This window comes from Dromaius novaehollandiae, chromosome 5 (assembly GCF_036370855.1).
Source record: "Dromaius novaehollandiae isolate bDroNov1 chromosome 5, bDroNov1.hap1, whole genome shotgun sequence".
In the NCBI taxonomy this organism is placed as follows: Eukaryota; Metazoa; Chordata; class Aves; order Casuariiformes; family Dromaiidae; genus Dromaius; species Dromaius novaehollandiae.
Genome location: NC_088102.1, coordinates 11,893,249 through 11,917,938, shown reverse-complemented (window position 1 = coordinate 11,917,938; position 24,690 = coordinate 11,893,249). Strand labels below are relative to the sequence as shown.

Genomic DNA, 24,690 nt, shown 5'->3' with positions numbered 1-24,690 from the left:
CACTCACTCTGGAGCGTATCTTCCCCCGCCCCATGAGATGTAGAACTGTGGATTGCAGTGCTTTTGGAACTCTCTCAAGGGGTGTAAATTGGCTTCTGAGAAAGAATGAATCTTTTGTTTAACACCTTAACGGCAGGTATCCGGCAGATATCCTGATAGTTCGGCAGAGACTCTTCAGGGTATCAGTTTCTGTATTTGCTTCAAGAAAAGGAAAAAACTAGCACATCAGAACGTCTTACCTCCTCCTCTCATCCCCCAAGCTAAAACTGTTATCATTAGCAAGCTCTGAATCACTGATTGATATCTACTGCTTTTTATGCAAAAAAAAGTTACTTACGGTTTTTGCAAAAGCCACTAAAGGTCAGATTTTTTTACTGTGCTCAGGAATGGAATTCGCAAACCCGGTGTGTACCAGATCTGTGGGACTTCTCAGCCTTTAGTTAGGTGCCGGTAACGTTCCTGTAATACCTGGGAAGGGGTTTGACGAGAGGTTCTTGAAACCAGCTGAGCGCTAAGCCACCTAAACCTAGCAAGGAAGGCAGAAGAAAGCAACAGGATTCACCTAGCCTTGTGTGCCTAGGCAGAGAAATCCTTTAGACAGATAGCTCTTTGCACTCAAAAGCCTTAGCAAGTAACCTAGTTGTGGACTTTGTCAGTTGTGTTAACAGAAGTTATTTTAACAGGTAGGGTTTTTTTTTCCTTTCTCTTCTGAAGGAGAGGGGATATGCATCCTAAATAGCTACTTAGGTAAGCATAGCTTTTCCCATGGAGATTTCTTGAGGCACAAAGTGCAGCTTTAAGCTTCGCTTGCTCTTGTGGCAGTTAGATGCCTGATCCTTATTCCTGTCTTTTTAAAGTCTCTTCCGTATGAATATAGATCTATTCAACACTTTCATATGCTTTTTCGGAATGTAATAATCTATTGGTGATATTCTATGGCTGAACAAAGAGCATCAATACGTTAATAGTCTGTCTTGCCTTACTGACATGCTCAAATGAAGCAAGCTCGGTGTCTGTTAATTCTGGTAAAATAATAGTTACACGAAGCAGTTGCTTTGGGGAAAAATGCTGATACCAGTTTGTCAGTAAAACATGTAATGTACATATGGATACTCATGAAAGACTTCCTTGGACAGAATTTGCTTATCCCTAGACATATGGTTAAAGTCTCTGAGCGTGGATGCCAGGTACATGTGTGTGCTGCCACCAAATGAAGAGGATTTCTGTGTGGAAGTCCTTTTGTTTAGCCTGTATTTTGTTTCTGTATATGTTCCTGTTTCACAGTTCTGGGAACTTGCATGCAGTTTAGATACCCGTTACAAAACTAGAAGAATTTTGAAGAGGCTTTCATTCAGAAGGAAATGCTTGGGTTTTATTTACTGGCTTCTTAAGAAAGAGATTAAAAAAGAGAAAGCAAAAATTGTTTTCTTTTGTTGAGACTGGTTGTAGCATAATACTCTACTAATTCTTTTTTTCTCCTGCAAAATTCTGACTCATTTCATGGGAAAATCAAAACCAAAGTTATTTAAAACTTGCCAAAAGCTTAGGCTTATATTTACTCAAGCCTGATTTATATCTGATTATCGATAGACTCTTTTCCCACTTGCCTAAGTTTATGTGCAAGAACCTGTAGGATTAATACCAAATTTGTAATGGTAATAAGAAGTGGCTTTTGTGGTTTCTTTTACAAAAAAATATTACTGAGACTATCCAGTTGGATCAAAAAGCCTCCCATTTCTCTTAGGAAGAAATGTAGAATGCATTCACTTCAACCACCAATGATACCTCATTTTCCAACACTTAAGTTTATTTTTTTAAAGGAACTATCTCTAGCAGCATTAGTAATAGAGCTTGTTAGGGAATGGGAATAATTCTCAGAAGAAATTCTGTTTGGAATTTTGATCCTTAAATAGGTTGTTGATTAACTGAATGAGAAGAAATTTTGGCCCTTAAATCCTTCTTTGTTATAAAACAATTGCATTTTAAAATAAAATGTTCTAAAGGCTTAAGTGTAGAGAAGAGTATTCTCTTTGATTGCTAGCTTTCACCAGGTTAGCCCTGGGGTTTTTTTGTTTTTTTTTCCTCAGTTTTTTGACTAAAAACATAGAAAGCTCTTTGCTAACACCTGTGCAGGTGTGAGGTGGTGTTGTGCTTTGAAGTTATGGCCAGTCACCTTTCTGTGACTGGAATGGTTTTTGTAAACTGGTTCCTAAATCAATGCAAAAAAGTAACAGCTGGGTTAGCATGAGGAGCTCGGTAGTTTGAAATCACCTCTTGTGAATCATGTAGGTTAAAAGTGAAAAGCATTTAAAGAAACAGTTCTTTGAAGTGAGTTCTCAGGGAATAATCTTCAGCAGAGGAACAGTTATTGGCCTGCAGTGATGATGCTACTGTCTGATATAGTTGAAATGTACAGTGTAAGCATAACTTGCAGAAAAACAGCTGGTCTTAGCTGGCATACTGAGATACAGCTTCTCCTTGTAGCAAGTTATAGGAAGCCTAGTAGATTTCCTTAGAATGTGTCTTTTTTTGGGGGGGGGGAGGGGGCGTTTCTGGATGCATTTACACCTTTGTTCTTTCTAGGCTTTTCTTTGTTTTTTCACTCAAGTCGTACATAACACTTTTGTCTAATGAAAGTGTTCTGTAAAATTACATCTTATTTCAGTTTTTAAAAGGTTAGACAAAGTGAGCTTAGTCTTAGTGGAAGGCCTTTAGATAATAAGTTTCTCAGCCTTTAGATAATTTTTTTTTCCTGTAAATGTTTCAGTTCCCACTTTGCTCTACCCCCAGACTCCCATGTGAACACCAGAACTGGATACAGTGGTTTAGTATCTGTTTCATCAGTAAAACGTATGTTTAAAGGTAAGTAAGCCTTCTTACATTTTTTCTTAGAACCACATGGAGCATTAACATTAAATTACTTATCAGCGATGATCCCTAGTTGTTTGGCACTTTTTTAGCTTTTTTAGGACAGAATCTCAGGGAGGCTGTGAAGACTGCATTTGCTTATATTAAAATGAAATTTATGGACAATGGATAAGTTATACCTGTGGTCATGTTGTGATTTTTCTGTTTTGATGATCATAAGGTAGGTGTGCTTTTATGTCTGCTCACCTACCTGTTTCCAGTCTTGCTCTCAAACTTACTACAATACAGCAGCTTTGAAGCTAAATGTTTTGGAGGAGGGGGGGTGTTTTCTAACAGAAAGGTGTGAAGGCAGATCTGTTTTTAAAAACTCATTTGAGCGAATTCCCATTGCAGAGATGTTGCACAGTTGATCAGATAAAAATTATTTTGTGAAACCAGCCTTGTGGCTGTTAATTCTCAGTAGAATATTAATTCTGCTAATGTCATTGATATACTCGGCATCTATTGCCCTCTTCTCTATGGAAAAAGTACTTGAAGCCTAACTGCAAGTTAGGAGAGCTTTGTCAGTGAGAAAAACCTTTCTTTCAAACCATCGCTGCCATCATGCAGGGATCCATTTCTGGATCGTTTTAGAACTGCATGAAAAGACTCTGCCACTTGCTATCCTGCCATCAATATGCCCTGAGAGGTTGAGATCAACACCCTTGTTAAACTGACAGCTGTACAAAAGCAGGGCAAAAAAGAGTTTATACCCGCTCTGAATGCGGGTTCACGTGTGTTTATGAAGTTTTGTGCATTTGGTTTCTGGGAAGTGGAGGCAGCTGTTATTTTTTGTTTGTTTGTTTGTTTTTTTACAATGAAAAAGCTGCAATTTTTTATTGTGAACCTGTGGAGACTGGTTTGCTCTAGTATTCTACTTTTAGCACTTTGTAAATTAAGCAGGACTATTAATTTTGAGGCTTTTGCTGTATATTGTATGTTTCACTGTTTTGCATGAAATGCTCTCTAGATTTATAAGCTTTCCAAGGATTTTTTTTAAATAGTATTGTTATCTTTTATGAAGATACTGTAGTATTTGTTTTGCCCTATTCATGCTGCATTATAACTAAAATCTCTCTTGGGGTGGGGGATAAAACTGGAAAATAAGGAAATTTTTTTGGTTGATCTTTACCTACTTGTGGAACTCCAAATGTTGTCCTTGGTATATTGGAAGGAAATATTGGAGGAAGCATTTTTCCTTTGTGTTTGCAAAACAGTGCATTTTGCAAATTGGGCAATGCTGCTCCTGTCCTTTTTTATGATATAGCAGACTAATTAATAGAGAAGGTCTGGAGATGGAGAGGTTGTATCGTAAGCATGCAAAAATTTGTTTCCTGTGGTGGTGGGAGTCCACTTAAAAATTTACTAAAGTGGGTTCTGGCACGTGTTTTAATTTTTTCTGCCCTAATTATCTGCTGTGACAATAGGTGCTACATATCCAACCAGTCTTGTATAACTTTATTGTAAAAGCACAGTGATAGAACTAATCCCAACTGCAACTGAAAAACATGACATTTAGTTTATACCCCCCAAATTTAAAATGATCAGGTCTTAGCTTCTAGGATGATTTATTGACTTCTTTGCTACTAGAAGTACTGTCTGATTTGATCAAAATGCTGAAGTTAAGTGCAGAATCTGAGTTTGATGATAACTTCCAATAAATCAAATGAAGAAGTACAACTATTTGTATTTTGAAATAAAAATATTTATGGAGTTTTTTCAAGGATAGAGAACTAGTTATTAAATATAGTTAAAGCATGTAGAGAACAATTCAGAAAGCTATCGGAACAGTACATGCAGCATGTTACAGCTTCTAACATTGTTTTCATTTTAGAACTTACTCTTGGAGTTGAGAAACAACAGTTCATCTCCAAAAGATATTTATCAGTTTATTTGGTATTATTGATATTATTTTAAAGCATTTATCTTACACAGTATAAAGTTCCCTTAGAACCTAAAAAACTGTGGCAAATACTGAGCAGAAATTCTTGTCTAAGACTTTGCAAAAAGATCCTATTTCAAGATATGGACAGCAGTTTGCTTGTTTAAATACATGCTCTGTGTATGTGTATATATATGTACATATACATACGGGAGCACTTTTATTTTTCAGCCATATAGCTATATGGCTAAAAAATAATGCTCCAGTGTGGTGGTGTCCCCTCCCCCCCCCCCCCCCCCAAAAAAAAAGTGTCTACAGTACATTTTTGGTTGAAAGGTACCTTTAAACACAACATCTTTAAGGAACTATAATGATAAGAAGAGGAGGAGTATTCATATTTAAAGCTTGTAGAATGCATACTGGCTATTATCAAGGATTTTGATTTTGGAACTTGGAGCAAAGAGGAGCATGTCACATTTCTCATGTTTATGGGCAGTGAGCACACCAAAGGAATTCAAATAATTACATTGCTTTTTGAAAGAAACACAAACCAACTTAACTTGATGGGTAGTAATATGGTAGATTCCAGATCCTATGAGAGAAGGTGGGAAACATGCTTTGTGTATTTTTATCAACATAACTTGAAACTGTGGGGATTTCATCTTTGTCCGATTTGTTAGAAGTGTCTCCGCGTGGGCCGAAGTGTTCAGAGCAATTTGCATTCCATGCATCTACCAGTTGCTCTTGTTGGTTTTCTCTCTCAATGGTAGTAAGAAAATCTTTTAAAACTTGCTTGAATATGTAGACTATTTCCCAAGGTAAAACATCGTTTTCTGCCAAAACTTCACGAAATCTAGAAAGAAACAAGAATTGAAATCTAATCGTCAGTGCTGAAAACTATTCTGTGTGTTTTTCCTCTCACCTCTTATGGGCAGGAGGTAAAGGAGGAGGAAATGACTGCATTTTGGTCTCATTTATTTCCTTGCTGCTACACTTCCCCCCATGTCCCCAGAAGATTATAAAAGGGAAAGAGCTCTGACAATGCGCTGGATGTGGTCCAACTATTAAGAGGTGTGGAAGCTATTGTTACTGGGCGCGCTGCCTTTTTCTTTTTTTTTTTCTTCTTCTCCTCTCCTTCTCTCTCCCCCTTCTTCCCTCCCTTCTCTCTCCTGCCATCTGGGTAACTTGATTTAAGCTGACTTTGCCCTTAGGTATATTCTGGGCTTTAAAAGGCACATAGGCTTTTTCTGTCCTTTCTACATGCCCCTAGAAAATGCATTTAAAATACAGACACTGGAGAATTTTTCTTTGTAAGATGAATTTTTTGCAAAAAACGCAAGTTTTTTTTAACACTTATTTGGCTTTTTTTATAAACTTTCAGGACTTGCGGGTAGCGAAACGGGGTTTCTGTATAAAACAATGCATCTTATTAATGCCTTAATTTGAGTTTTGGCTATTGGATTTATATCCCAATAAATGTTGGGGATAAATTACAGAGGAAAAACTGAAGGTATTAAGAGGCAACATGTTTAAGCATGCGAGACTTCCTTTGTTTTGAGATTAGACCAGCAAAACGCTTATAAAAACTTTCTCCATGTATGACAATACAGTGAAGATGTCATTTCCAGAACGCCTATAAGAATACATTCAAGTTGCTAGTCACTCTTACTTTGGAGGAAGGATCAGAGCCGAATATAAGTTTGACCTAGATATGAGAAATATCTTATGATACAGTACTCAGAGGAATATGAAATTATTACCTGCTGAGGACAGTTCCAGTTTGGCAGGGTTGGATTTGTGAACAAAGAACTTCAAGCTGCCGTTGTTCAGTAGCTGGAATTGTGGCTTGAGGATTTTGGTAGTTCTTCAGCCAGTTGTAATCCATCCCAGTCTTCTGGACTTTTTGTTCATTTTCAATCTCCTGCACTAATCTTTCACGCTCTTTCAGGTGCCATTTCAGTTCCCTCAGCAGGGTTTTTGTAACTACTTCTGATCCAGGATATTGCGTGGGTTTGTAGGAATCATTTTTTGACCATTTCATCCAGCCAAAAAGTGGCATTTTTAAGCTATGAGGGAAAATAGACAGTTTGTCATCAAGCCATAATTAAATCTGACAAGCCTTATGCTGATTAAATAGACCAGAGTAGACAAATGTTTAAAAGTACATCTTCTCAATAATATTTTGTCATCCTGATAATATACTTGGTATTTAAAAAATATATATATAAATTGAAGTAATCCTTGTATTTAAAAAATGATTAAATGAAGTAGTGGAATTCCATATTAAGCTCTTTAAAACTTTTGCACCTTTTCTTTTTTATTTTAAATAAATTTTTCTTTACTTATCCTCTGGAAACAAACTGATGGAATAGGCTTTTAAATTGCAGTTTGTTAAAAATCATGCAGACACAAACATGCTAATTGGAATAAAATAACATAAATTACCTTTGCAGTTGTCTGTGAACAGTGTTGTTTCAGGTGTTTGCTTGAAGACCTCTTATTCTAGCATATCCTGTTTTCAGGCTGTTGCTACTGCTGAAAGAAAAGAAGGTTTTTTTCATTTACTCAAACGGTGCTTGGAAAAATGACTTTCTGTAGTGAATATGACAGCTTAAGTTTTTCTACTTTTAAAGTTCTTTTTCATTTTGTATACCAGAAAGAGGAAGCAATCCATTTAACCTAACATGGTCTCTCAGATACTTTCTACAAAGTCCATTAAGGTCTCCTACCTCTCAATTGAGTTCTGCCGCTGGCAGCAATTTGAAAAAAGATGGCAACAATTTCAGATGCTTGTTGCTTAATCCATCCCAAGATATTGTTGGTAGTGAAATGAATAATGATAGTCTGAAGCAAGTATAGATGTGCTCCTAGCTAAAGTTAAGGCTGTCGCATGATGTGATGCTTGGCTGTGCGTAGCTGTAGGTCACAGTTTAGAGCTGTATTTTTATGCCTGTAGAGTGCTAAAAATAACTACGTTGCTTTTACCATCTAACTAAACTTTTCAGGCCATTGAGATGCTGGAAGACTTTTCTCCCATTAGAGGGGAATCAGGCTCTTCTACTGTCAGTTTTAGGCAGTTAAGAATCGTTTTTCCCTAGTAAAAGATCATCTAAAGGCTGTGTTAACTGAGTGCTTGTAGGGAAGAGCTATTTGACAATTGCTCAGAATTATTTCGCTATATTAAGTACTTCTTCCAGATGAATTTCATCAGTCTCATGGTACTACGCTTTTTCATTACAGTGCATAGCTGTTAGCATTTTAATTAACATTTCAAATGTGTTTAAAGTAGCCACTCTGCAACACCTACAGTGTGCCATGAAAGAGTCATTAATCTAATTAAAGGAACAGAATGATAAGGAAATGTAAATTCAAGTCAAGTGGATGTTTAAACAACAAAACAAAAAAACCCCCACAACCTGATAAACAACAGAATTTTAAGTCTTACCAAGGACATTAGTTCTCTGTCAACTGCCTGTCAGTTGCCTGTTTGCTCTTTCCTTGATGAGTATTTTGAGCATATCCACTTCTAAGATTCATTTTCAGGGATGGCGTTGTGCGTCCTAAAGGTTGCTGAAGCAGCCATTTTCCGTCCCAGTTATCTGGTCTCTTCCTATTAATCTAAACAGTAGGCATGGTATATAATATGCCTTCTATTCTGCTCTCTTTTGTTCTAATGACTATCCGTGCTCCTGTAAGTATTTTTCTTTCCTACTTTTTTGCTTCCACTGGTATGCTGAACTGTTGGGAGAACAGGGGTTCTGTAAATCTGTTCTAGATGTCATACAACATAAAGGATGATGTGTATGGCTGTTATTAAAGCCAATATTACTTATACATTGGAAAAATTCAAATGTCAGTATTAATCCTCTTCAACTGGAAGGTTTTCACATTGCATTGTATATGGTACTATGAAAAAGGAAGGGAGCTGGGTTTATGATGACAAAACTGTCCTGACAGATTTTCAGATGAAATTAAATGTTCCTTGCCACCTCCTTTACAGCACAGTTAGCATGTCATCACTTTTTTTTTTTAGTGTATCAAATTGGATTGCATCAAAGTAAAGTGCTGTGCAGTATAAAACCATTGTAATGTCCCTACAAATTAAGGAGATGCATACTGAAAGGTGTGCAAATTAAAGAATGACATGAAAAACCTATAACAGTATTTTGTTGACCATGTCTTTGCTTGCGTCGTCATATTTTGTGAGGCTGGACACTGAGAATGATGTTTAATTTTCCATCGTAGCAAAACAGTAAAGCCCAAAATTTGTGTTGCCTTTACTTTTGTATAAGCTTCAGATCAGTATTCTGGAAGAAATGACTGCTTATGTTAGGTTAACATGGGAACTGGAATTTCCAAGTAAAGCAATAGTTTATGTAGTTGCTGTCCAACCATTGTTAGTTCCGAATCATTTGTGGGGAGTTATAATTCTTTCCAGCTAACGTTAAATGTACTCATGGTTTTGCAGTGCTGTATTGGGATAAAGTTTCAGCTTGACTTCAGCTGACAGTAAGTCTGTTCCCTGAAAGTATTACTGAGTTTATTCTTATTAGCAACTACAGCTGTTATGACTTACCAAAAATACAGCTTTTTTTCCTAGGTTAAGTCATTTCCTGTTATTAATCTTTAGGCAGTTCCATAGTAAAAATTACTGATGGTGTGAAGTCTTTACTACTTACCTTTATGGGTTTTGCACTTTCTTTCTTAGCATATTCTTTTAGCATATTCTTAGGGTCTCCCAGACATTCATCTGACAATCTTACTGCTTTCCTTCACTCTATAAATATAAATTACTCAGAGATACCATGTTTTTAAGAGATTTAGAGGCATATGTTTCTGAATATCTCTTGGCTTTGGAACTTTGCTCACTGCTCATTACCCACTTGTGTAGATACAAGTCCTGTCCTGCCCGCCCCCCCCCCCCCCCCTAGAATTTTAGTCCTAACTTTTGCTTTCTTATTGTTGAATACTAAAACTGTTCTAGTTTTCATTTCCCTTTTCTGAATCTTTCTCTGCTGGTATTAGATAGTGACTAAAACACTTTTTACTACTTGAGTGAGGCCATAACATTAATTATGTAATTCTGAATAATTGTTGTCTTTTTTGTCCCTAAGCCATAATTTATTCTGCCACTGCAGTAGAGCAGGTGTTTGAAAATTGGTAGGGTTTTTTTTTCCCCTGACAGTTAACCCTAATGGTCTTTGTTTATAACTTAAAGACTCTTCAACTGACATTTCATATTTTACTTTTTTGTTTTAATTGTTCATTATATTTTATTTTTCTAATTTTTTAAGCAAGGGATACAACGAATTCCCAGAGGATGTTTGTTTTTTCTCTAGCTTAATTTTCATACAATTGCAGTGAACAGCATCACCTTGTGTATAGGTAAATTGGGAAGGGTATCTTCTCATATATGTATTTCTTAGACTTTTTTGTAAGTTGGTGAAGATAACCATTCCTTTTTCTGTAGTGAATTTTAGACTTTTCTGATGCCATCCTCAAACCAAACTTGGGGAGCAGCAAGAATTGCTGGAGCCAAAGTGCAGATTTCCTTCCATAAATGACTTCGGTCAGTTTTGATGAAGTCTTTCCTTGTATGTTGTGATGGGTCCAGATTTATCAGCAGAGGAACTGATTCCAATAGCCTTAGAAAAGCATGAAAACTCATTGGGTAACTGAGAAAACAAGGGTGGCATCCAGTGGATAAAATGGGATCACTTTCCTTGGATCTCAGGAAGATTCTGTGATACTGCCTTGCATGATGACTTCTCCTGTAAGATTTGGGTGTTTATTGGAATAATCTGTGAAGACAACTCTTTCTATTCTTAAATGGCTCTCTACAGGAAGAGACTTTCTTTCAGTAGATTGCTTATTTCTATCCTGTGGGCTTCTTGGCAGCCCAAAAAGTTCTTTCCAAAAGCTTAATGTCGTCTTCTTTCTCCAGTACTTATTGCTTTCCCTCCAACCCAAAGTAGATGGGAGGTTCACATCAGAAAAAACATTCTACCACTTCAGAAAGATCTTTCTCACTTAAATATGTGTCTAGGAAACTGTATAACCTACTTTGTGGAGATGTTAGAGATGGGAGGAGAAAAGAGGCATTTTCCCCCCTCCCCCCCATTTCTTAAAAGTACGGAATAACTCTTTTCTAGCAATTCCATAAGCAGTAATTAAATGACCGTATGGCACTGTGTGTATGGTTACCAGTGCAGATTACTCCAGCTGTGTATGTTAAGCCTTTGTATACTTCTTGGAAGCCTTTCTCTAGAATAACAGGAGCAATGGAGGCCTGAGAGAGCAGCTCTGATTCTCTGATTGAGAAATTCTTAATACTGCATTGCAGTTAGCTCTCCCGTCTAGTAGTGCCATGGGGCAGCGCTTTGAACTGCCTCACTGAAGTGATTGGAGGTAAAAATGAAACAATCCTTGCAAAACACTTGATTTAACCAAATATTGTACTGGTGCGAGCGACAAAGAGTGTTAAACTGTGACAGCAGGTGGAGGAGAAGCTGCTTATTAATTACCTTGGAAGATTTTAGGGCAGCTGTACCATCTGAGATGCTACTGACACTTCTAATTAAAAGATGCAAAAAAATATAGCTTTCTTTATGAATGGGACACCCATAACAAAATGGCACTTTCTTAATTCTTTATTTTACAAAGTATTGATGGTGGGTCATTGCTAGATAGCTAACATTGACAGATGGGCATAATGGTTTGTTGTTGTTGTTGGCGTATTCCATAGGTAATAGATTCTCATGCTACAGTTTGCTGTCTACCTCCCCAGATCATTTCAGAAAATATTTGACCACTGATCTTGGTGTGTGTTTGGTGGGGGGAAAATCCATAAGGCTGACAGAGTGGCCTCTTTGCTGAGACAGCTAACAGTCATACTAATTCTCTTTTTAAGTGTTAACCCGACACAGTTGTTTCGTATCATTGTGCTGCCCATGTGATGAATAAAATCAGGACGTGTTTGAAGCTTATTTCTTCCAGTCAGACTCTATAGTGAATGTCTCTGGTGTTGGTGATGCTTCTTTTGTAGGCTGGGGAGGTACTGATGTCAGTTTATAATCCAGCGTATCAGGCATTGAAGATATAATCTTGGAATTCAGAGCAGTTGCTGTGGTTTGCATTGTATTTCATTCAGTGGTTTAGTTAAGCCGGGTTGTATTGAGTTGATAATTGCATGCTTTTGTTTCATTTTTTTTTGTTATGGGGCTCTTCTGGCTATTTGGCCAAGTTTCTTGCCTTTACGGTTAGAGAGAGGAGATAAATCTTGAAATTTTAAAGAGTGTTGACAGTCTATGAATGTTGCCAAAAGACCAGAAACAATGCTTGATAGAGGAACTGTGCTTTTGGTTTAAATTAATGAATACCAGCATCCATCCTGTTCCTAATTCATATCTGATTATAGCAACTTTAGTTTACAAAATTGACTGTTTTGTGTGTGAGAAAGCAGAGAGGTAGTTGCTGTGTGATGTATCGCAGTCTGCCACAGGTAGTCATTGTGCTCTTCTGAACAGCCCTATGTGACCTGTGGCTGCAAAAAGGGGAGTTTGTAAACGGCTCATCTCCAAGAAGGATTCTGTGCTTTGAAGCCCAGCAATTCATCCCAGTCTCCCCAGTGACATAAAATCCCAGAGGGAATTTTTTTTTTAACGTTTTTAAGGATTTGGGCTGTTTCATGCTGACATTTTCTTGGCTTTTAATTTAGATGGAGCAGAATACAAAAGATCTTAGAGTTATTACTTTAATATAGAAAAAATATTTTTCAGATGTTAGCTTACTGAATTTATCCAAATCCAAACATTTTCTTTTGGGTTCTTCAAGATGTTGCGAAGTAGCTTGTGTGGCTTCTCCGTCTCTCTTTTCCCAGCTAGTTCTGGTTTTAGAACAGGAGTTTGAAATAGCTGCTAGGAGGAGCAGTACTGCAGGCCTTTGTAGTTCCTCTATATGGAGACCTTATCTTTGAATCTAGCACACTAGATTTTTAGCATTGCTCTTGAGCCTGTATATGTGGGAGAAATGCACTGCTGCTTAGATTCTTAAAATGATTGGCAAATCATTTTTTAAAATGTATAATTTAATATTTAATGGCTAAGCTTCACTTGTTCTGAATCCTAGTAATAATCCTCTACTTTTGAGATGGAAATATTAGAGGTTTTTTGAATGACAATACACTCTTTCTTTCAAGTTTGTGTATTTCTGTAGGTGAGAGTAGTCTTCTAAAAGTATTGAATGCCAACTGCTGGTTGAAAGGCATTTTTAGTATGTCCTTCAGTAAACCCTGTGGAAGGTTATTTACTGTTACAGCAAATGTTCAGTTATGTAAAGTGTCACATTATTTTAGTTTCAGAAAGAGGCTATGAAACAGCCTACTGTATATATTGTACTAAAATTGTACAGCAAAATATTGCTCTGTATGCCATAAAGCTAAGTGTTTTTCAAGTGGTGCCCCCACCGAAGTGCTCCGAAGCAGGTGGCTGGCTTGCATGTGTGGCGGAAGCCATGGCTTAGTGCAGACCCAGCCATCTGCAGAGCGAGTGAGGTGCGTTTCGAGCTTACCTCTCAGTTACACATGAACAGAGCTTATGGCAAATGAGGGGGAAATACCTCTAAGCGGTTTTTAAAATACTGCCCCCAAACACTTTGATTTTTTTTTTTTTCAGTTGTTTGTCTAAGGGGAAATGTACTTGAAGTTATATAGCCTTAATATAAGTCTCTATCACAAAATTAAATAGTAAAAAATTACCTGAAAACTTTCTGGTTTAATAAACAAGCATCTCAATATCTTTGGAATAACATTACATGCTCTTAGCATTTTCTCTATGCAGCCAGGTTTGCGAGTAAGCAATGTTCTTTTTCAGGGAATAACACTGTATGCATCTTCTCAGTGGATTGTTTTGTTTTGTTCTGGTTTTTAACATCACTTCTAGAGCTGTATATTGCATTCAGTGTGTGCATTGGAGTTTTAGTATGTCTCACTGAGAAAAGCCAAATAATTTATCTGTCACAGTTCTGGTTGAGGTTTGGCACTTGTTTCTGTTTTTGAGAACTGAGTGTTTACAAACACTTTTTTAATATCAGATTTACTGGGTTTTTTTTGTTTGTTTGTTTGTTTTTTTTTTTTTTTTTTTGTGATGGCCATGCTCACTTATTTGAGGTCATTCTGTAGCTTCAAGAAAAAGACCTTTCTCTAACTGAATTTATTTAAAGAAAAGCTCCCTCAGTATATTTGAGAGCATCTACAATTGGATGTGTTAAACTGTGTTCCCTTCTAGTGATTCCCCTGAAGTGCTAGTTGTATTTAATCTTATGTATATGACACTGATTTTTCTTATAAACCCAGATGAATAAATATTAAAAAAAAAAACAATCAAATGCTTAAGCTCGTTTTAAGTAGTCATATGTAAAAGATCAGTCACACTTCAGAAAAATGTTACAGCAGTTAAACTACATGGTAGAGTAAGGGAAGTATTCCGTCATCCCTCTCCCACTCAGCAATGCTACTGTCTCCCGGGGAGAGGCATGCCATGAGCAGAGGCGACCCTGCAGCCTTTTTGGCTGTATAGGATGCCTCCTACTGGCCACAGTCAGGCTCAAAAAGTTGCACTGTCTGCTACTTCCTAAGAGTATTTTTCAAGATAGGTAAGTCTTGAGTTGTGTATGCCTTTATAGGTAGCTCGTGTGTCATGTTCCTCAGATGTTAGGACAGTCAAGAGTTACTCGTTCAGATTGATGTTACCGGTTGTCTGCTAATTTCCTTTACTAGATCGTGTTCCCGGTGATTTATAATTTTGTCAAGTTTTGACCATTTAGGGTGATAACATCAGATTTCTGCTGCAGGTTCAGACTTCAGCCACAAAGGTCTGGCTGCTTTTGAGGGTGAAACATACTCTTGATTTGAGTGAGATCAAAATCTGACCACGTTTCTCATGAAGGGGATGAAAGAAGACAAAACAAATCTCAAGTCTCCTATATTTCTTCAAATTGAAACAACGACTTGAAATTTTCAGTAATTGCTTTAGAGTCGAGAAAATACCTTTTACTGGCTCTTAATTTGGCAAAACTTTGAAATTATTTTTGTATGTGCCGCTGAAAAGTTGTAGTTTGCCTGTCATTTATTCAGGGGATCAAAAGACTGGGTAAAATTGAAAATCAGGGAACAGACTTGGAATTAGAGGTGGGTACATCAAGGAAGACTAAAAATAGCTGAGTGAAAAGACTGAAATCTGGAAAGCCTAAGAAATATATGTTGTGATAGGTCAGGTAAACTACAACGTGAGGGCGCTTACTGTATCAAGGGGAATAGAAATGGGGAAGAGATAACTGTGATATATTGGAATGGCACATGCTCAATAAGGAGAATACAGAAGAGTCCCTTCATTAGCATTGCCCTTTCCTAAACTGGAAAAGGTTTGAATTTTCTGAGTCTTGTCATTCCTTTGCTGTCAGCAGTTGAAAACTCATTAGAAAAATGTCTGTGTATAGGATGATAGCTCCTACTGCTGGCTTATTAGTGATTACTTGAAAGGATTGTATTGTACTGGTGACTTAGGAGAGCATCAGAGGGCTTCATAATGATATTTCTTGTTTCCATTGTGCTTAAAAAACACATAAAAAGCTCATGGAATAATGGTAAAGCTGCAAAGTTCCATGTTAAAAACTTTAGAAATGGTGTGATGTAGGTTGTTTGTTCATTTCCCAATTTCGTACGGTTTTCCTTTGGACCGTAGTCTGATTCAGTATATAGAATAAGCAATATTCAATGAGTGGCTATTAAATATTTTCTTTATTCATTGTGTAACCCCAGTTTTATTTACTGCATGCTATTTTCTGGAGACAGAAAACCCTAATTTTGAAAGAAAATACCCAAATACCGAAACAGAAAAAAAAACCCCCCTTTTTGCATATCACTGGTGGGGTCACGTTGTCCGCATTTTACTGGTGAAATATGTTGGTGTAGAGTTGCTATATGTGTTCTGTGAGCCCACGTTGAAATGTTTAGTACCTCATCTCAAAGAGCCCTTAGTTGAGTGTATCTCTATTATATAAAGCTGTGTTTCCTACTAACTTCAGCTGCAGCTTATATACTGATTCTTCCGCAAGTTAGTTACAGGAAATGGGGTACATAGACCTGCCTTTCTCACCCTTACCCCATGGCTGCAGTGGAATATTTTTGTGGAAGTGACTTGCTTGCTATTGCTCGGGGCTCTGACAGATGAGTAATACCCACTCTTCTGTGACAGCATTTATTGGCTTAATCAGACTGGTTATTTTTGTTCTTGCAGGAGACTGAAGGACAAGTTGAATTTACTGCATAACCAGGTTTCATTATCAAAAGATGTGTATCTGGTGTGCTTAGTGAAGCTGCGGTCTTATGGAAATGAAAAATAATTGGTTACATCACTAATATCTGGATATGTGCCTATGATGAGGCCAAATTAAGATAGTAAGGCCAATTTTAATGCTGCTGTTTTCAACTACTGAATGCTTGGGTCTAATACCTTCGTATTTTTAGTTTTTCCTTGTGCCTGATATACATTCAGTGGAATAACCCACTTAACAGGCAGACTGACATGATCTGTATGAACTTTGTTTTGCAAATATACCCCAGCTTCAGATAGATCATGGAGCATGCAATTGCTGCAGCTATTTCAGAAAAATTAGAGTGATAAAACTGGTATAGTCTGCTTACTGAAAGCAGGCAGCTGTTTTTCCCTCACTGGTTCTGCAGGCACATGGAATCATGTTGAGCTTTGCATTAAGAAATATTCAAGATACAGGGAAAAATTGTCTTAGCACTATGCCTAAAATACAGTTAAAATAGGATAAGAAGCCATTGTGAACACGTCTGCGTCATTCCGTTCACGTTTTGCTGACAGTGGTGTGATTGTAAATACTTAATATTTCCTGTAGGAGGAAATAATGACCCATCTGAATGAATCGCTCGTAGCAGAGCCAAGCCGGTATGGATGTGCCTTGCCGGAGAAAGTGGGTACTCTGTGGCATCATGATACTGTGAATTAGTCTATGACAAGAAATGTGTGACACAGTGCCGTGTTAAAATCCTGTGTTGTTGTTCTCAGCTTAATGGTTTATGGGGACAGTTGCACTTATTTGGATCAAGAAATAGACACTTTTGCACTTATTTGGATCAAGAAATAGACACTTTTGCAGCAGTATCCTTTTATGAAATGTCTCAAAGATAGAGCCTCTGAGAAAGAGGTTTACTACATATTACATAGCTCTGGGCCCTGTGCAAGCTTTTGCTCAAATTATGGTGCAAATGCGTAGTTTTGACTTTAAGTTTGTTTTGCTTAAAAAGGAGGGAATTTTTGATGTGTACATCTCCACTGCTCAAATGTTTAAGTCTGCCTCTCCTGTCTCTAGAGAATCATGCAAGAGTTACACGTGTATTCTTAGTTGTGTTGTGTCAAGAATTGGTCAGAGGTATTTTGTCTTTGTTCAAAAGAAGTCTTAGACTTTCATTAGGAGGGAAATTACTAGGTATTAACAATTTACAGGTTGTTTTTTGGGAGCTCAGTTTCCTGGAGCCCAAACAAGAAGACTTAATGTGGCCCTTTTTCTCAGGCAAGTATCTAACCACAGGGCCTAAATTAATTTCTGAAGTTTGTTCACTGAAGTAGATCCTGCATGACATGGAGACCCTGAACTTCCTGAATAATACTGTTTTCCCCAGAATTATCCAGGACTCTTGGATTAGGAACCATTTATCGAATTGTTGTTTTTGTGTCTACAGGCTCCCTATCAAAGAGAGTGTTGGAAGTGAATATGCTGAAAAATTCAGACAGCTGGAGGAACAAGAACTAGGTGTATCTGGCAATGATCAGTTTGTCTCTAAACCAGGTAAATATATATATGATTCCCATTATAAACTTGTATACCTCTCCTTTTCTTTCCTGTCTTTTCCTGTCGTCTTTTCTCCCATCTCCCTCCCCCAAACAAACTATGAAACCTAACTGCATAGTTTCTGTTTGTCTTTTGCTGTGTGCGCATTTGTTTGTTCATTTTTAAGGCTTGGTACTAAAAACTAAAAACCTTATTTTCTATGTACCGTGGTGTATAATGCTGGTGCATTGATATATTTGTATACATCTGATCTAGGGTATTGATAAATGCAGATTGAAATACATCTGTAAGTAAAAGATGTCTCTCAAAAATAGATAGAACTGATTCTGTAGTGACCATTAAGAATACTCTTTACCATGCGTTGAGTATATCTTTCTTCTTGTTCTGTTTTCCCATTTTCTAATCTGTGTTATTTCTGTGTATTTTTGAGTGTCACTCTGAAATGCCTTTGGAGGAAAGAAATTTGATTGCACCTCTTTTCTAGGAGCTCTGGTAAAAGCAGTGTGAAGCTGACTCGGTTGTCAGGACAGCTTAGCTTCAAATTCTGTTACTGTGCTTCTTAATTTCCAAATTTGTTAATGTAGCTGATTTCTCAAGGAAAGGACATTGGGGGGGTGGGGGGGGGTTCTGTTCTGCACTGTCATTCTCTAATAATTTCTGTATCCATTTGCTGATTCCCTCCTCCCCCCGAAATTTGACAAATCTAGAAATTCTCTAGAAATTGCTGTCCTTAAATGCCTCTGCAAATTATGTGACCTCTAGAACTCAGGTAGGTGCTGAAGCCATTTGTTTGGCCTGTCATTAGTTAGGAGGCAGTTAGTTCAGTTGACATGTCCAGCAACTGCAGTGCATTTGGCCATCGATCCTGGACTGTGTCTAAACTAACCACAAGGTAACAGATATATAGAATTTGTGGGAGACGGAGGGCATTGAAAGGTGAGAATGGGGGATAAAGGGATTAGAAGTGTAGACTGCTGTAGCTCACCTGTAAGAGGACCAGCTAGTAGGAAACCAAGCTTAGGTAATTTGCAGGCTGTACAGCAACTTGTCTGATAAAAGCATGGTGTCCTCTAGTTTTTTCAGGTGCTTTACTGGTGAAGGAGGAGGTCTATACTAGTGAAGGAGGTTGTTTATTAAATGAGACTTCTGCCAATACTGGTGACATGCTTCATTTTGAATAGAACTGGTACTTGCAGTGCCTCTGTAAAAATAAATAGGGATATAACTTGCTCTTGTTAGGAAATATTTCTGCATATTCATCCTTGTAGGTTTATTTTCTAAATATGTTTTCTTTGTCTGCCCTAAAATGTTTGTCCTTGAAATTTATACCTTTAGTATTCATTCCTGTCTTCCAGTTGTAACATACTTAAATAGCACTTAGTTACCAGGCAACCTAAAAATATTACTAAAAATAACAACATATACATGTTCTGATGTTATTTATCTATTGGATGTTTTTGTCTATCCCTTTTTTCCCCCTTCTTCCTATTCCTTGTCCTTTTCATGGTCTGGAATCTCAGTTTCTTAAAGAGTTGTTCCTTGCTGTGTTGATGTCTGTCTCCTCTGATCAGCTGTCTGCTCCCAGCTGTATGGTATCAAGTGAGGGAATCTAAGCAAACTGAGTAAGGATGGGGCTAGAAGGTGCCCTGTGGCATTCTGGGACTGAGCTGCCAAAACTCACCTAGATGTAGAATACCATAAAAGCTTTAGGAAGTTTCAGGTTTTATTGCTATCAACTTTGACTTAGAGACAGATTCTGGAGTATTATGTTAGCATAATATAGCAAAGAAGCTCAGTGAGTGAACATGAGAGTGGTAATATTAATATTCTGGGTTATAAAATTGTATGTTTTTTTAAAAAACTAACTGCTAGTTGCAGCCTTATTAGTAGTAATATGCTACTCATGGAGATTCTAAGAGCTCCAAGACCCCATAGGTCAGCAGCTATATCTTTTTGGAAGTGTGCCTTCTATTTAAGAACACAAAAAAAATGTCATAAATGATCAAATCAGAGATTTATCTAGACCAGCCCACACTCTCTCTAGTTGTCTCCGGTACAAATGTAGTCAAGAAATAAACTGCACAGCAAGGAAATCAGAAGCTGGTTTGCCCTAAAGTTTTGAGAGTCAGCATCCCTACGGCTGCTTCTTTCTTTTTAAGCTGCTGTACTAACTGTAGATGAAAACTCCTTTATAAATGGTTGGCCTAATTTAAATCTTGCAGTGTTATTGAAACTGATTATTGATGTGTTTTTATGCACTTGTGTTTTATTAAGTTCTATTGAGCTTTAATTTACTGCTTTCCAATTTCCTTGAAGGAGCATATGCTTTTATATTCCAAGGGCAAATAGGAATGCCTAACTTCCTTCTCTTCTGGGAAACCTGAGTTCATCACAGAAGCGCAGGGAAGACTTCTGGCTTCTGCAGAACATAGCAGAAATGATACAGCTGTGAAAAGGAAGTTGAAGTGTTCAAGTAAAAACGGAAGTACCCCTTTGCAATTGCTAACCAGAACAAGTGCAGCATCAGTAGTAGTCCTTTCCAGACCCATCCAGCTCCTCTCACGTTTAGTACTGGCTGATTTGGAGACAGTGCTCAGTGTACACCTTTGATTCAGTGAGGTTGTAGGATGTTGTGCAGAAGGAATACCTTACAGAGTTATGCATCGGTTTCAGGTATATGGGACACAGTCCTATTGCAAGCATCCTAGGGAAAACAGATCTTTTTTTCTTTTTTTTTCCTTCAGATCTGAGTATTCGAAACCATTTTCATTAGGAGCTTTACTCTCAAGGAAGCTTCTAAACTCCTTAATAAATACTCTTAAAAGAAAAGAACCCTATTTCATTATCCTCACACAGCTTTGTGAATGGCAGCTTTTTTCCCCCTCCTTTCTCTTAATTTTTTTCCTCACTGCTAAGTGGATCTTTTCTAGGAACTTTTAGGTCGCAGGTGTAGTAAGTGCTTACAAGGAAGTAAAAAAAATTGCAACATTGCTTCTGATCAGGATTTTGAAATACGGAAAACAAGTTCTTAAGTGACAGAGTTCCTTAAATGTTTTGAGTTCAGGACAGATGCCTGAGAGGAAAATTAATGTTGGCACAGATCTTCACCCTTTGTATACAAAACATATATGCAAGTTGAAGATGACTGCAGTGGAAAATGGAAGGTCTCGCAACTCTGGGCCTGGCTAGGGCCGAGCACTGAAACTGGGATTTAGAAGCTTTGGGCTAGCACCTGTACCTTTAGTGATGTATAGGCAGGGTGGAAGAGGAAGTGTCTGTTTTGGCATGGGGAATTAGCAAGAGAGTGGAGAAAAGTATTTAACTGGAAAAAAGAATTAAAGCCTGGGGCTATTTGTATGAAGAGCCTCAAATGGGACAGGCAAAAAATTGAGATCTGAGATGAGAGGAGAGAAAAAGAGAGTTAAAAGATAATGAGCATCATTGATGGATAGGTGGAGAGAGGGTTGAAATGTGTATTGTAACCAATTTCTAAACTTTATTTGGAGCAAAGGAAGTTGTCATGTAAAGAACAGTATCAAAGAGGGTTATATGTATCTTCAATAAAAATTGATACATGAAATTGATTAAATTGATCTCCTCATTATTCAGTAGGTATATGAAGCCTGAAGGCTGTTCACTTGTTTCTGATTTATCCCTGTGTATTTCTCAAAATGTCTTTATTGAGTTTTAGATTAATGATTAATTATTAATTGAATTGAGCAAATTGTTGTGTTTCTGCTGAGTTGGACAAGCCTGTGCTGTGAATCGTACTATTTCATTTTTTTGTCCTTCTCTCTCTTTTTATGAGAGCTATTGTAAGACTGCTACTGTCTTCTTTTCAAAATCCTCTTTCAGAATTTAATCCTCTTTTCAAAATTATTATTTCTTGTTTTACTGCACTGAATATAATTAATACATGGAAAACCTGATAGAGATGGGAAGGCTATGTTGCTTTAGCAAGAATGTGCTGCTACCAGGAGCTTTTCCCTAACAGTTTAAGACTTTTTCCAGCGTTGGTCAAATCATGATGTCTCCGTAGTGACATCTTTGTGCCAGAGGGAAGCCAGTCATCCTTTGTACTGTGACATCCGTTGTTGCTGTGACAGAATGCTATATATGGATTTTCCTAGGGAATATATTTAGAAGCTTGAGCAGAAGTCTTTTAAAGAGGACACTGTTAATATTTTCTAAGGATGTCAATGTTAAGTTGTCTTATATGTGTTTGATAGTGCTAAGTAAATCTCTGTACAACAGTCAACTGTACCTGTTGTTCTCCGTATCACATAGAATCTAGGTGTAAGAACCTTTCTTCCTGAAGAGTATTGGTTCAGGAAACTCCTGTTTTTTAGTGCTTTATATAAGTGTCTTAATGAAACTCCAGCTTTCAGAGTTTGTTTTGTTCTAATATGGGAATAACTGGTCTTGTATTCTTTGATACCCAAAGATAATTTTGGGATTTGGAGCACATTTAGGTACTGTACAGAGACAAGAGAAATTGTTCTGCCTGTTTCTGCTTTGCTGCTGTCTGAGGATATTAGTAATCCTTTCTTGGAAAGGAAGCTATAACAGTGGGCCAGGTATTTAGGCTATAACCTTTATTTTACAGTAAATATTTCCTTACTAAAAGAGAATACTAACATTCTTTCCCACTCCTGGATGAATTAGTTAAAAAGAAATGACTCGGCATTAAAAAAAAAAAGTGAACTCTAAGGTTTTATTATTCAGATCACTAAGTAAATTTCACCATTGCACATGGTGAAACCCATTTGAAATCAAAAGCAATTCTGCTGTTGATTTCAGTAGGATTTTTTTTTTTTAGGCAAATTGTTTAACTTGCAAAATTGTTGCTTATCAAAAATTTCCCTCCACCCTTGTACTTCTCCCTCCTCCTCAGTTGCTATTGCTTTGTTTTTCACACAAACTGCAGCAGACTTCTGAGCTGAAAGTCATGGCACTGTGAGGTTGTTTTCTCCTGCATATCCCCGTGTTAGCTGTGACTAAATTCTGCAGTCTCTTAGCAGGAGCATTGCATTGAAAGAGCATCAAGATACTTAACAGACTTGTTTAAATTGCTAGAAGGTAGAAGAATAGTGGTCTTCATACCATATTATGGATTATTTTATACTGTTTGTCCAGTGGGCTTTAAGGGAAACATGGGTACATAAATTAGGCTCATCTTTTCATTATCATCAAAGAAGTTCTGATGGTTGTCATGCAAATTGTGCCAAATCTTATCTTTTGGATTAAGAGGGGAGCATATAGGATTATAGAATCACGTGTACGCTTGACAGTGGTTTGTGCACAGTAGCTGCTGCCAGTAAAACAACAGTTGTGTAAACACAGAAATTCTCTTCAATCTATTAATATGAGGAAGATATTAATTCTTTTAATACCCAAAAATATGTGATTTAAATTTGGTAACAATTAGGTTTCCAAATACTGTAATTATATTCTCCTGCTCATGTTTCTCTTTCTGTATTGTAATAACTTGCTCTTGATTGTTTTTCTGCTTAGATACTTCATTGCCTCAGTGTGAATCGAGTGATTGGACTCCTATACCAATAACTAATCATAAATATCCTGATATGCCCATAGCCAAACACAAGGAAGAGGTAACTTCATTGTACTTTTGTTCATTATGAAATAAAACTGAAAATCGTACTTTTGTTTTTTTCAGAAGGAAACCTCTGTTCCTGTTTTAATCTCCATTTGAAAGGCTTTGTTTGTTGTACATAATGTTTTTTTTCCCCAAGAAGAAACATTACTGTTCTACTTTCTGTTTGTAGACATTTATATTTTATATAAAAATACATAAAAGTAAGTGTAGGCACATGCCCTTTTCTGTGATCTTCTAATGCATTTTAGGAATGCAGAATTATCTAAAGATGCTTAAGAGATGACTGGAAACATGAATAATGTTTTACAGAGGTTTGCAGTGTAGACCAAAGCTATTGATATTTCTAATCTATACTTGAAATCTGTTTTGAATTGTTTTGTAGACTTACAAGTTTGTTCGAAAAAAATCGTTTCAGATAGTTTCTCTGATAGAAAGCAATTCAGTTGTGATTGTACGTGGAGTAACTGGCAGTGGTAAGAGCACACAAATTCCGCAGTACGTTTTGGATTATTGCACTCAGCGATCTACCTACTGCAACATTGCTGTCACCCAGCCTCGGAAAATTGGTGCCACCAGCATTGCCAGATGGATTAGCAAGGAGCGATCCTGGACATTGGGTGGATTTGTAGGTTACCAGGTATAAGAAATTTTCAAATTGTATTTAAAAATAAGGGGAAAAGTACCATATTTTCTTGCTTGGTTACTTTTAAGCACATCTGGTATACTGAAGAAATGTTATGGAAATGCTTTTAATTATGAAGTTATGGTTTTTAGCTGCCTGCTGTTAAACATTCATAACTAAAGGTTTAAGCCTTTAAAACTGAACAACTGGAAAAACTAACTAGACTCTAGCAGCAATACTTAATTGTCTGTGTTCCCATAATTGGACACACATGTTACTGTTTGATGTTGTTGCAAGAGAACCGTATTTTGTCACTTTTTCCTTTAAAATCTTCAGTTAGCGTATTTGATTTGCTTTGACTTTACCTGTCAGCTATGTCAAAATTTCTTGTAGTTATTGCCAGATCTTTCCATGAATGTCCTGCCATAGTTTCTTCTTGACATGTGAAAAACTCAAACCGTTTTTTCTTTTAATTGTACCTCTTTTTTCTGCTTTGTCAAACTCAGTTGTTTCGTCCCTCCGTTCATAAACTTGATGCCACTTTCATCTTTCAGCACAGATATTGGTGCTTTAATCTGCTCTTTGTCAGTGACCACAATAAACTGCTGTGATCATTGTTTCTAATGGTAGCTTGGCAGTAACCGTCTCTGCACTAGTGGAGATGCTTAGGAGATTCTGCAGCTGACGTTTAAATAATAGGACTACATTGTGCTTTGCTTGCAAGGTTTACCAATACTTACCTATTCGGCTTGACTTTTTCCCCCCGCCAAAAGGAATCTTTATTGT

At 37.2% G+C, this 24,690-nt stretch overlaps 2 protein-coding genes across 2 annotated transcripts in view; one reads left to right on the top strand and one right to left on the bottom strand.

Moving 5' to 3' along the window:
* The window catches only part of TDRD9 (tudor domain containing 9), a 77,910-nt gene that overhangs the window by 2,384 nt on the left and 50,836 nt on the right, over positions 1-24,690 (top strand). Inside the window, exons 2-4 of the mRNA XM_064512021.1 lie at positions 17,556-17,662; positions 23,180-23,277; positions 23,698-23,919. Coding sequence (XP_064368091.1) covers positions 17,556-17,662; positions 23,180-23,277; positions 23,698-23,919 — 427 coding nt within the window. The remainder of the gene's footprint in view (positions 1-17,555; positions 17,663-23,179; positions 23,278-23,697; positions 23,920-24,690) is intronic.
* RD3L (RD3 like) lies at positions 5,345-6,848 on the bottom strand. The gene is made up of 2 exons (XM_026111312.1): positions 6,550-6,848; positions 5,345-5,642 (listed from the first exon to the last, which is right to left on the bottom strand). Exons 1-2 carry the CDS (start codon positions 6,846-6,848, stop codon positions 5,345-5,347), a joined length of 597 nt encoding a protein of 198 aa, XP_025967097.1.